This window comes from Rhincodon typus, unplaced genomic scaffold, assembly GCF_021869965.1.
Source record: "Rhincodon typus isolate 14 unplaced genomic scaffold, sRhiTyp1.1 hic_rhity00001035, whole genome shotgun sequence".
In the NCBI taxonomy this organism is placed as follows: Eukaryota; Metazoa; Chordata; class Chondrichthyes; order Orectolobiformes; family Rhincodontidae; genus Rhincodon; species Rhincodon typus.
The window spans coordinates 20,767-34,178 of NW_025966673.1; the positions used below are offsets into that span (position 1 = coordinate 20,767).

A 13,412-nucleotide genomic window follows, 5' to 3' on the forward strand; every position below is an offset into this window, starting at 1 on the left:
GAAATCAAAGCTTGGCTGGTATTATGAATATTTCTTTAAATGAGTGCTTGCTCCAAATTCCAAATGGTATTGAAAGAGGGACATAAGTATCTGTCTGACATGCTTATATCTCCTCTCAAATGGTTGTATCCTCAAAGATGAAATGCAGCATGAGTAAGTTTGGGTCCCGACCCGAAACATCAGCTTTCCTGCTCCTCTGATGCTGCCTGGCCTGCTGTGTTCCTCCAGCTCCACACTGTGTTATCTCTGACTCCAGCATCGGCAGTTCTTACTATCTCTAAGTTTACCAGTGGATGTTCTGCAGTTAACTGATTTACTGCATGTCCTGTTGGGAAACACCCCTGCTTTATTTGCCCCGTTGACTTTCTGATATCACAATCGCAGGCTCTTGGGCCTCTGTGTGGACGTGAAGCAATGACCCTCTGGAGATTGACTTAATAAAGTCTTGGAAAATAAAAATTTGCAAGAGGATTGCTCTTTCTTTATATGGTTTAGAAAATCTCAAGCCCTATGTGAAATGCACTGTAACTGAATTTTTTTAATCCTTTCGTGGGATGGGGGCGTCACTGGCTAGGCCAACATTTATTGCCCAGAGGGCATTTAAGAGTCAGCCACATTGTTTTGGGTCTGGAGTCACATGTAGGCCAGACCAGGTAAGAACGGCAGTTTCCTTCTCTCAAAGGTGTTAGCAAACATTTAGTATTTTGAACGATTGACAGTTGATTCATAGTCGTCGTTAGACTCTGAATTCCAGATATTCAATTCAAATTCCCCTATCTGCCATAGCGGGATTTGAACCTAGAGCATTTCCTGGATTTCTGGATTAACAGTTCACCACCGCCGTCAGGGTATTAAGATTGGCAATAAATGCTGGCCTAACCAGCAACATGCGCATCCTAGGAACAACTTTTAAAAATAAAAGCTGGACTGTTACACCATGTATGTGTGTAATAATCGCTGTAGGTACAGCATTGCAAGAAACACAGCAGCCAGTTCGCGCATGGAGTTCCCATAAACAGCAGTGTGATAATCAATTTTGATGTTGATTGAGTCAAAGTATCATTGAGGGTTACGCTCCAGCTGTTCATTGAATTTGGACCAATGAACTTTTACATCCCCCTCCCTGAGAGGGCAGATGTTTAATCCGAAAGTCTGCCTTTCATCTAGTGTAACACTCCCTCAGCACTGCACTGGATAGTCAGTTAAGGTGGCCAACCTGGTTAAAAACAAGGGGCACTTTGACATGACTACGGGGTGGTGTTCCTACAGAGACTGAAGTTGGCAAAACCTAATGCACCAGTGTGTGTTGCGCATGCATCAAAATCAAAAGTTGTCACTAGAGTCACTCATATCCAGGACACTCGGTCACCCTAATGTTGACCTAGATTTCTCTTGCTCAAGTGGAAAAGTGGCAGTAATATCTACTGTCTACAAGATGCACAGCAGTAACTCTCTCAGGCTCCTCCAATTGCATCTTCCAAACTCTGACATCTACCACCGAAAAGGATGAGTGAATAAAATTTCTTGCAAAGCACAATTAGCAATGTGCAGTTACATTACTGGGAAACACAGCAAGATTGTATGTCTTGTAGTTTTAAATCATGATGAGCCTCGGTCTTAGGTTTGCATCGTTAAACGGCGTTGCCAGGTTGGCACTTAGTTCCTGTTAGCATCTCTGCTGAAGCCTGTGATCTTTATTTCATATCAATGGTCTGGAATCTAAACTACCATTTAGAAAATGGAGCCCTACTTTTGGTTTGTGATGTTAACTGATCAACTTCTTGGTGTCTTTGAATTTTCAGACCACAAAAAAACTGCATGGAATGTGTTATCTTTTTATTGTATATGTGCATGACTCTCATACATTGCATGATTGCTCCAACTCTAAACTAATTCCCTACTGTGATCTATAAACTAGCTGCACTTGTCAGTCTCTTTTTCACCTGGAATGCATACAGATGTGAAAACAGATCCCTTGCTTAAGGAAACATATATTTCATTGGAGGTAGTTCAGAGAAGGTTCACTAGGATGATCCCTTTTATAGAAAGATTCTCTTCTGAGGAGATGTTAAACAGGTTGGGTCTCTACTCATTGGAATTCAGAAGAATGAGAGGTGATCTCATTGAGCCATACAGCATTCCTAAGTGGCTTGACAGGGTAAATGGAGAGGATGGCTCTCCTCTTGGAAGAGTATAGGACCAGACGACATGGTCTTGGAATAAAGGGTCGCCAATTTAAGACTGAGATGAGGAGGAATTACTTCTAAGGCTTGAGAGTCTTTGGAACTCCTTGCCACAAAGAGCTGTAGGGACAGAATCCTTGTGTATATTTAAATATGAGGTAGATTCTTGATCAGTCAGGGGATCGAGGGTTATGGGCAAAGAACAGCAAAGTGGATGCAATATCAGATCCCCATTCGATAGGATCAATGGAGGAGGCTTGTGGGGCTGAATGGCCTACTCCAGTTCCTATTTCTTCTGGTCTTGCGTAGTCTGATTAATAGCAGGATATATTGGTGAAGAAACTGCAGGAAGATAGTGATTTGGAATAAGCCTGGCAGTAAGGGAAGCAGAGAACCTGTTCAAGATAGTTGCATTTGATGATCTTTATCTTGATAATTTGGGATGCTTAGTGTTTCATTTGGAGGGGATGAGAAAGAAAGGTTGGAAGAAGTGGTTGATCACTAAAAGAGTAGCTGGGTTTAGTTTTGACCTCGAGGGTGATCTGGATCTGGATGTGGATGAAGAGAGCAAAGTACAATTTTGGTAATGTCAGTCTGAGCCTGAATGTGAGAAGTTTGGTCAGTTTTACACCTGATGCAGTCAATTTTGTGCTCTGATTTGAGGGAGAGGAAATGGTGTTGTATTGAAGGATTGGTAGATGGTGCTCATTCTTTTGGGAATGAAGCTTACAACACCATTGTTGTTTGAAAACAGAGCATTTTCTGTCTCTCACTGAGAGCAGTAACTGGAGATTTGCCAGTTTGTGAAAACATATGGTTGTGAACTTCCCTGCACCCCAAACTTTGAAGATGTAATGTCGCCTGTCATGTTTACACAGATTCATGAATAATAGAAAGGCGAACTCTTAAAACGGGCTAAGGTTAATAATGGCAACCAATTTTTCAAGTACGTTTTTAAATTGTTGAGGATTCCTGTGTTTGAGTGTGCATAGAAAGCAGCTTTGAAATTTGCTTTGCCTTGAAAAGTAGATATCTCCTTGAATATTTTTCCAACTCAAAATTTTAATGCAAGCAGTTATGTTTCGGTGACTTAGTGCTCGTTTCTGTACACATTGTTAGAAATGCGTTTTTATGTCGTGTGTTGGTAGTTACTGCGTTCTTTCACTTTTATTGGAATGCAGGAGTAAAATGTCAACAGGTTAGTGTTGATATTTTACAGTATTTCACTACTTTTTTTTTTAATCTGACAGGAAAAACACATTCAGGAGCTTAAAAATCAGCTAGAGAAGGTAAAACTAACATTCAAAACAACTTTTCTGTTCACAGTGCATTCTGGTTTTGCCAAATTTTGTTAGTTGGCTTATCTCCAGTCGGTAAGATTACTCACTATCTGCCCCTTACCAATTCCTTTCTGTGGGGTTTGGGTCAATTTCCCTCCTCCCTGTGCCCTGTCCCATTTGTAAAGTGCCACCTTTTGCATTCTGTTGAGACCTTTTACATTATCCTGGCATCAATGTTAATTTCCCACAGAAGTAATAATTTTGAAGCGAGCATCCTTTCAAAAGCCCACTAAGCAAGTTCACTGAAGTGTGCTAGAACAACACACAGCATTACATCTTGAACTTCCAAGATATTTTTAATCAACCTGTTCAGAGATGTTACTATACACCTCTGGAGGAGGTGGGCCTTGATCCTGATCTGCCTCCACAAGAGCCCTGCAGTGTTGGCAATGTACTGATTAATTCTATATTTTAGTGCAGATCACAAATAATTAAATTGTTTTGGGGAATTGTGAAAGACAAGCCACTGTGCTGACTTGTAATGTAGTATGGGGTTGACTGGTAGGGAGGGAAATGGGAGAGGTTAACCTTAGCTTACTGGGCAAACTGGGGCATTTCACTTTGCCTGAGCATCTCTGAGCCAGTTTTACAGCTCCTGACTACCATCCAATGGCCTTGACTTGCATGTACGTGAAGGGGGCAGTTAGCTCAGTTGGCTGGAAGGCTGGTTTGCAATGCAGGGTGATACCAACAGCGTGGGTTCAGTTACCACAAAGGTCTCACCTTCTCAATCTCTCCCCTCCCTGAGGTGTGGTGACACTCGGATAAAACCACCGCCAGTCCCCCACTCCAATGAGAGAGATTAGTGCTATTGTCTGTAAGGACTACAGCGCTATCTCCTTTCCTAGACGGAAAAGATGTAAATTATACTTTTGAAAATAGTTTAGATGTTTGCTTCATTTATTATGTTTAATTTGCGTATTACTTGGTTGAGTATGACTGTGCTGAACTGTTGTAAGAGTCTTGTACTGCCTTCACTAATATATTAAAATAAAACAATACGGTGTTAAATCTATTACATTTAAAATTTATTCACGATGTGTGCTGTCTGTGAAATGTTTCATTCTGCATTATCAGACATCTCTCTTTTTGCACAGGAAAAGCAAGCTTTTGACCAGAAGTCCAACCAAAAGTGTGAATCCATGAAAGACCAGCTAAAAGTAAGTAGAACTGGTTGGAAAATTGGTACTCCTTTGTTTTTCCCTCTCTTTCCCATCTCTTCTTGTCAAGACCTTAATGACACACTCTCATTTCTTGCTAAGTTAGTGTTCTGTGGGTATACATTAGTACTCGTCTCAATTTTGCCTTGGGATTAGGATCCAAAACGAGGTTGTGAATTTGATTCCTGCTGTAGAGCGTTGATCAGAATATCCTGGTATTGCTGTCTTTCACATGAGATGTTAAACTGGTGCCTCATCTGTCCCATAAGATGTCTGTAAAAGATCCCATTGCGTTGTCCACTTAATAACAGGGGAGTGGTCTTAGTGTTTTCACCAATGTTTATTTTTCAATCAACATAAAGCAGATTTCTGATCATCACTTTATCGCTGAATGTGGGGCCATGTTCTGCAGAAACTAGAACTGCCTTCGTTTTAGTGTGTTTTATAACATTGCGAGCTAATTCATTCTCTTTGTTTCATCTCCCTACCGCCGCCCCCCCCAAAAAAAAAATCAAAACCCATGAACTACATTGAGAGATAGTAGGAACTGCTGATATGGGGTCTGAGATAACAAGGTGTGGAGCTGGATGAACACAGCAGGCCAGGCAGCATCAGAGGAGCAGCAAAGCTGACGTTTTGGGTCTGGACCCTTCTTCAGAAATGGGGGAGGGGAAGGGGGCTCTGAAATAAATAGAGAGAGGGAGAGGCGATGATGGAAGGTGGACAGAGGAGCGGATAGGTGGGAGAAAAGATGGACAGGTCAAGGAGGCGGGGACGAGCTGGGCTGGTCTTGGGATGAGGTCGGGCATGGGGAGATTTTGAAGCTTGTGAAATCCACATGGAGACGTTGGGCTGCAGGGTTCCCAAGCAAAATATGAGGTGCTGTTCCTCCAGCCTTCGGGTGGCATCGTTGTGGCACTGGAGGAGGCCTAGGATGGACATGTCATCCAAGGAGGGGGAGTTGAAGTGGTTCGCCACTGGGAGGTGTAGTCGTTTGTCACGAACCGAGCGTGGGTGCTCCACAAAGCAGTCTTCATGCCTCCACTTGGTTTCCCCGATGTAGAGAAGGCCACATCGGGACCAGCGGATACAGTATACCACATTAGCAGATGTGCAGGTGAACATCTGTTTAATGTGGAAGGTTTTCTTGGGGCCTGGGATGGAGGTGAGGGGGAAGGTGTAGGGGCAGGTGTAGCACTTCCTGCGGTTGCAGGGAAAGGTGCCGAGGATAGTGGGGCGTGTTGAGCGAATGAGGGAGTCACGGAGAGCGCGGTGCGTCCGGAAGGCAGATAAGGGTGGGGGAGGGAAAAATGTCCTTGGTAGTGGGGTCACATTGCAGGTGGTGGAGGATGATGTGTTGAATCTGAAGGTTGGTGGGGTGATACGTGAGAACGAGGGGAATTCTGTCTTTGTTGTTATTGCATGGAGGGGGTGTGAGGGAAATGCAAGAGATGTGGTCAAGGGCGTTTTCGACCACTGTGGAGGGGAAATTGTGTTCCTTGAAAAATTCTTTTCCTTTCTCTTGTGAGTTTCCTGCTTTCAAAAGTTAAAGCAGTGCTGTGCCAATTGTAGGGCCTTCCTGCCATCCTAGTAGAGACCAGTTAATTCAGCTACAGATTTTCACTAAAACCTGAGATTTCTGATTCCGAATTTAGCTAGTCGTTGCCTGAATCAACCGACAAATAAGAGAATTTTCAACCAGACTTTAACGATTTTAAAAGAGAATTCTTCTCAAATGATCATGGATATCAAAAGTTCACTTTTAATACCAGACTAGTGTGCTTGTGTTGGATGTTTTAACGAATAGGAGGACAACAGACAATTAGCTGCATCATTAACAGCCCTTCCATTTGCTATTTAACAAATTTTGTCAAACCTGTGCCAATATCACACAGGTTATTTGACTTGATCTTGTCTGTTTTCTGAAATGGTTACTATTAGTCATGCATACAGTACAATTATATTGTTTGTAGAGAAGTGAGGAGTAACTTGCACATCAGTCATGCATTTCAGTTTAAAATGTTGAACAGTTACTCTTGATAATTGTTATTCAGCCAATGTTTTTTGTATCATGTTGGTTCTTCACTTGAATCATAAATGGTCTGAATTATTTAATATGATTTGCAGCTTCACGTAGACACCATTGAGATTTTGGTTTCTGAGAAATCGGAGTTGCAGTCAGCGTTGGCTCATGCTAGACAAATATTGCGGGGCAAAACAGGTAAAGTTTTTTTGAGTTAATTACCAATTTATCCACATGACTCTGGTACCAAATGTTGCTTTCGTTATGGAAATGATTCCTGTTGCTAAGTGCGTTAGAAACAGACTTCGAGCAAAGGAAAGACTATAATTGCAAAGTTCAAACTAATTTCTTTCCTCCTCTTTGTCGCTTTCCCCACCCACAAAATCCATGCCTTCTGAAATGTGGGTACCGTGGAAGGCTCAACATAGTTATTTGCAACTGGAATGCCCAAATTTGCAAGTGTTGTAATGTTTTGCGTCATTTGCTGTGGGTTTTTGTTAGCAAGGAGAATGATTTCTCAGAACTATAGAGCTGTGTTGGGCAGTACCAGAATGAACAATTCTGGCAGAACAGGTTTTGTAGGTCCTGACATGTATGGGAGCCTGAAACCAGGGTGTGTCCTGTACACATCTATAAAAATTAGTTGGGATCCATGTTGTCTATGAACAGAATGTAGACTAGTTTGCAGTGCATGGGACTGAACAAAATTGCACCAAGGATTCCATGAGCTTTTTGGCCTATTGATTTTAAGTTGGTGCTGTCATTGGCTTTGAAACGTTTTTTGTCTTGTGGTTCAGGACATAAAGCCTTTGATCCAGAAGTTATGTTCTGCCTGCTTCCCACCCCCGGCCATCCTATCTCCAATGGAAGTAAAGAGGACTTGAAAAGTCTACATTGCAGCCCCAGAGCGCTGCAGGTGGGGTTGGGGTAGTATTTGGCAACCCTGGACGGAGACAGAAAAGGGATGTACTATCATTGTTTGGGGAGCACTCATCTCCTGAATCGGTACCCCCTTTCTTGCCATCCCTTTTTTAAAAACTTTTAAAAAGCAATTGCTGCCCAAGCCAGCCACATTATGCCATGGGCAGGCTAATATTGGTGGCATGCAATTTTGATACCATTTTCCTCCTATTTCCTGCTTTGTTTAAAAAAGAGACAGAATAACCCAGGAAACTACAGACCTGTCAGCTTGACATCAGTAGTGGGAAAACTAAAGGAGGCTGTAATACAGAATAAGGTAAGTATACACTTAGAAAAATAAATTAAAACTAGACAATGAACATGGCTTTGTCAAGGACAGGTTATGTCTGATAAATTTAATTCAGTTCTTTGACGAGGTGATACAGGCATTAGATGAGGGTATTGTTGTGGAAGTTGTACATTTGGACTTTGAGAAAGCATTTGATATGGTGCCACATGGCAGTTTGGTTAGCAAGTTAGAAATGTTTGGGATTGATACGTGCTTGGCAACGTGGTTTAGAAGTTGGCTAAAGGATTGGAAACAGAGGATAGGTATAGATTGGAGATGAGTTGAAAGTGGTGTCAGGGATCGGTGTTGGATCCCCTGCTTTTTCTGATTTGTACGTTAGTTTGCCTCATGTCTTTTTTAAGTGTCTCTTCTCTCACCTTAAAATGTGCCCCCTAGTCTTGAAAACCCCCATCCTAGGGAAAAGACAACTACAATTGACTCTGTCTATACCCCTCATTATTTTATAAACTTCTATCACGTTGCCCCTCAAACTTCTACATTCCAGTGAAAAAAGTCCCAGCCTGTCCAGCTGTTCTTGAGAACTCAAAAGTGTTATACCTGGCAACATCCTGGTAAATCTTTTCTGAATCCTCTCCAGCTTGATAATATCCTTCCTATAACTATATCCCAGAAGAGGCCTCTGGAAAGTGCTGCCTGGGAGAGTGATGGAAGCGGATTCCAGAGGGGTCAAAAGAGGGCTACATTTATATTTGAAATGGATGAAGTTACAGGGCTATGGAGATGGGACTGCAAGTGTGCTAGCTGGGTGGCTCTTTTGGGAGCCAGTACAGAGAGGATGGGTGGAAAGGATTCCTCCTGTACTGTAAATTTCTAAGACACTATTCAGTTGTCTGATTGATCCCTTTTACTTTGTTAATGGGTGGCAAGTGTGGTGGGTTGGGCACCTGCCCTGTTATACTCTGCCCCGCAAAGCACGCATGTAAAATCCAGTTTCAGGACCTTTTGGCCTCGGATGGAGTGCTCGTGGTACTGATTGACATGTAAATAAACAGCTTTTAAATCCTTCCAACACTTCCTAGCTATTTCCCGAAGTTGGGGAAACTGTGCATGAAGATGCAAAACAAATGATGGCTCCATACCTGCTGTATTTCCTCAAATGGATGACGTGGATGTACATCACCACTGCAGTTGCTAATGCAAGTTATTGACAAGTTGCCTTCCAGATATGCAGTATGGCTCCCATCCTCCTACATTTGCACAGGACTTGTAGCACACAAATGGCTCAGTGTCTGGTGTTGATGCCTCTTGCAGCCTCTTCCTATCATCGTCCTGCTAACCCCTTCTCCTTCCTCCACTGCTTATCAAGCTTCCTCTTAAATGTATTTATGTTATTATAAAATGGACACCAGGATGTGCACACTTCTTAAAAGTATAGTTTGGCCAATGTTCAATGCAACTTTCTATCAACTTTCCTACCATTCAGTTGTATCCTTGTGGAAATGAGCCTCTTTACTTTTTTATTAATGGCTTCATTAAACTGTGTAACTATTTTAGTGATTTATGCATCTGCATCTCTTTATCAGCTATTAATATTCAACCTTTTGCCTCCCTATCCTTCCTAAAATGCAGCATATTTCTCATTCTGCAAATTTATTAATATGTATTTTGTCACATTGCTAAAAGTGTGACATTGTTCTCTGGTGCATCTAGAAAGCGAATATCCACCTCCAAGAAATCTGTTATTGTTATTGAATGGCATTGAGGCATCTGGAGAGATTTCTGGTCTCGAACTGTCTGTGCTGCTTTTTGTTACAACCTAGTAACTGACTGTTGGAAGGAGAAGGAGCTGCTTGAGAAAGCACAATGAAGTAAATATCTCTGAAAAGTAATGTTTAACCCTCAAACAGTCTCACCTAAAACAGATGGCCTGGTCATTGTCACATTGCTTGTCAAACCATGCTTTGCTTAAATCAGCAGACAGAATTCCTGCAGTATTATGAGGAAAATTTGTAATTTCTTCAAAATATCTGCAAAATATCTAGTTTTGTTTTCAAAATGACATAATCTTTTAAAAAAATTATATCAATTGTCAAGGGATCAATCATAATTTTCTTGAATAAATAGTACCAGTCCACTTGACCTGGCAACCCTTGACCTGGAAACAGTATCACAGGAAGAAAGTTGAGACCAAAAGCCATATGGCCAGGCAGAAAAGAGAGCTAAAGCATGGGAAGAGGCGCATTTAGAAGGAGCTCTGTGTGTAATGCAGTCACCAAGGACAGAAAACTGAAGACAGGGTAAATCAGAGATTGAGAGTTGGATAATGCGACGGTGGTTGTTTCAGTTTTGCTAGAGGTGACCAGGTTGTTAACCAGGCTTGTTGAAGGCGTTGGATGTAGGAGTCTTTCAGACATTTGCCCCAAGACTGTCGTGAACTGAAGCTAAGAATGCTGTACAGGAATGTACTCTTTAGATATTTGGTGTGTGTGGACCTCTGATAAAATAAGGCTGCTAGTGAATGTTACTGGAGAGACAGATTGATAGAATAGCTCATTTTGCTACTCAATGTCCCAGAGCTGAGTTAGAAAACTTGGGAACTGCATGTGGTGCCACTTACCTGCAGAGTGTGATGTGACTGCTTATGATTGTGTAAGATCAATCTCTCAAATACTTAATTCATTGAAAATATCATTTGCCTGTTTATTCATATTAAGTTTGCATTTGTTCTAAAAACTACAAAAGTGGAATCTTGTGGTTAACTTCGTTAAGGTAAAGGATGCATTCAGTGAAGTTGATACTTTGACTTATGGTTCACCGATGTGGATTGTAACCGTAAATGTGACCAAGTAAAACAGAGCTATCTTGGTGATTAGCTTATACTGCACAGTGCATTGTGAACTTGCCTCATGGCAGTAATTGTACTTCATTGCAACTCTGACGGAATATTTCATTGACGGAAGTGCTGTTGTTCAGGCAGGTGGTGTAAAATATCCCAGCTATTTATTTGGGGGTGAACGGTTTGGTGCTGTTAGCATCCTGATTAAATATTCGACCTGGACCTAAGTACAGATTAATTGGCAGTTCATCTTATTGCTGTTGCTGAGTTCTTATGGCCAAATCCTGATTGCTATATTATGATACATTGTTGTACTGTTAAACATCTGAGGGCAATATGAGACATGAAAGGTACTGTATAAGCAAGTTAAACAAATTAATTTGTCCTTTCTTCCAGCTGCATGCTTTCAAAGACCTCTTCTGCTTAGATACACCACTACAGCTTTGTAGGCTGGGAGGAGGATAGTATGGAACTTCAAAAAGGCATTGACACATTGGTGGGGTGGGCAAATAGATGACAGATGAAATTTAGTAAACTAAAAGGTACTACTGTGAAGTGTGAAGAAGCAGAGACCTGGGTTTTTATGTAGGTAAGACATTAAAGTGGCAGGGCAGATAATGAGAGATGTTGATTGAGGATACAGTATTCTAAGCTTCATAAATAAAGGTGCAGAGTACAAGAGCAGGGAAGTTATGATGAACTTGTATAAACCATGTGTTAGACCTCAGCTGGAAAATTGTGTATAGTCCTAGCTGCCCCACTGTAGGAACAATGTGAATGCATTGGAGAAAGTCGTTTACAAGAATGGTTTCAGTGAACCAGTTATGAGGAAAGCTTAGAAAAGTTGAGACAGTTGGAAAAGCTGAGGAGAGAAATTCCAGAACTTTTTAAATGAAAATCGTGAGGGATCTGGAGAGAGTAGTTAGGAAGAAACTGTTCCCAGTCAAGTGAGTAAGGACCTGGGTTCACTGTTTTTAAAGTGCTTTGCAAAAGCAAGGTGAGAAACTTTCATACAATAAATGGTTAGGGATTGGAATGCACTGGCATTGAAAAGACAATGAGTCAAATAACATTCTTCTGCGTAGTAACAATTTTGTGGTGTGTCTGAATAAAAATCTGCTATTGTTGTTTTGGCCTCTCTTCTTTTTCCAGATGAAACGGGAGAACTCAATAGCAAGCTGAGTGCTTCTACTCAAAGAGTCGCAGAACTGGAGCAAACTCTATCCAGCATTTCATCCCAACAGAAACAGTCTGATAAAGTAAATGACTAAATCTCTTTATATTACAAGAGTTAAGTTAGTTATAGAAATAAAATGTTGCTGTTATATTTTGAAAGCATCTTCTGTTCACAGATTTACAAAGAGCTTGAAAAGGAGAGAGAGAATCTCAAACAAGAGGTGGACAAACTAAAGTGAGTGAGGAAAAAAGTAATTTGTAATGTAAGTTTTAAGTCATTAATGTATTTCTGAAAAAAGCTGAACTGAGGGATAAACCAATGTTTTGTAAACTTGCAGTAAGATGAGTGACGAGATGAGACAACAGAACTCTGAGCTCTCAGAACAGTTGAGCTCCAAGGTATCAGAAAATGACTTGGTGAGGAGGAACATTCAAGAACTCCAGAAGAGACTTGAAATGGCAGAATTGACAATTCAGCAGGTAGAACAACCTTTGTTAATATTTGTTTCCTTGACCTGGTTGAAATGATCCATGGAGATGGAGCACGTATTGGCTTCTCTGGTTGAAATCTCAATTCCGTTACCTGGACTGAACAAAATTTAGTGACCCAGCTGTTACTGCTGTGTCACCACATACGAAAACTGTTCGTCCTTGTGAAACCAATGGCTGACTCCCATGGGATGTAACGTGGTTTGATTCACAACACGTCCTGCTTTTATTTTATTCTGTATACCATGTACATACACAAAGGTACACGTGCAGATGTGAACATGGACTTTCCAAACTCCTGTGTACAGGAGGAGACACGACACTGTGTACATCTCAAGTGAATATTTGACCTGGTTAAAGCGATCCATATGACAGTCATGGAGATGGAGCATGTATCGGCTCCTCTGGTTGTGACCTTGATTCTATTACCTGCCTGCCACCCCCCACCCTATAACCCTTGACTCCCTTATCTATCTAACTCAATCCTGAATAAAATTCAGTGACCCAGCTGTGGAAAAGAACAGTGATAAACCTCAGGAAAATCTTCTCCTTATCCCCGTGTTCTAAACTGTCCTCTTGTCCTTGTTTCTCCCGCAAGAGGAAACATCCTCCCAGTATCCTGGGAATCAAATAACTAGAGCTTTGGAGAGGGCTTTAACCTGGATAGATGCAGAAAGCGTTGTGGAGAGGTTGCATGTAGGCTTACAGATCAAAAAGATATGGTAGTATTGCAAGACAGCTATTTGGATAATGATACCCAGAGTGGGACAGGAAAGGGATGTGTACAAATCTTTAAAAAAACAGCAACTATGAACAAGGAAAAATGGCAAAATTAATAGCTTTTTACTTGAATTCATATAATATTCAGAACAAAATAAATGAATTAATGGTGGATATAGAGGTTAATGGGTATGATCTTACAGTCATTACAGAGACATGGTTTTAAAGAAGGACAACTAGGGATGGACAATAAATGCTGGCCAGTCAGCCACACC

The 13,412-nt window shown here is 41.3% G+C and overlaps 1 protein-coding gene across 1 annotated transcript in view; it reads left to right on the forward strand.

Annotated features, from left to right (window-relative positions):
- Nucleotides 1–12,408, forward strand: part of LOC109937333 (golgin subfamily A member 2) — a gene marked incomplete at both ends in the record, with an annotated part of 30,448 nt that extends 18,040 nt beyond the window's left edge. Inside the window, 6 exons of the mRNA XM_048592339.1 lie at nt 3,434–3,472; nt 4,621–4,683; nt 6,811–6,904; nt 11,905–12,011; nt 12,105–12,163; nt 12,267–12,408. Of these exons, the coding sequence (XP_048448296.1) occupies nt 3,434–3,472; nt 4,621–4,683; nt 6,811–6,904; nt 11,905–12,011; nt 12,105–12,163; nt 12,267–12,408 (504 nt within the window). The remainder of the gene's footprint in view (nt 1–3,433; nt 3,473–4,620; nt 4,684–6,810; nt 6,905–11,904; nt 12,012–12,104; nt 12,164–12,266) is intronic.
- Between the last annotated feature and the right edge of the window lie 1,004 nt (nt 12,409–13,412).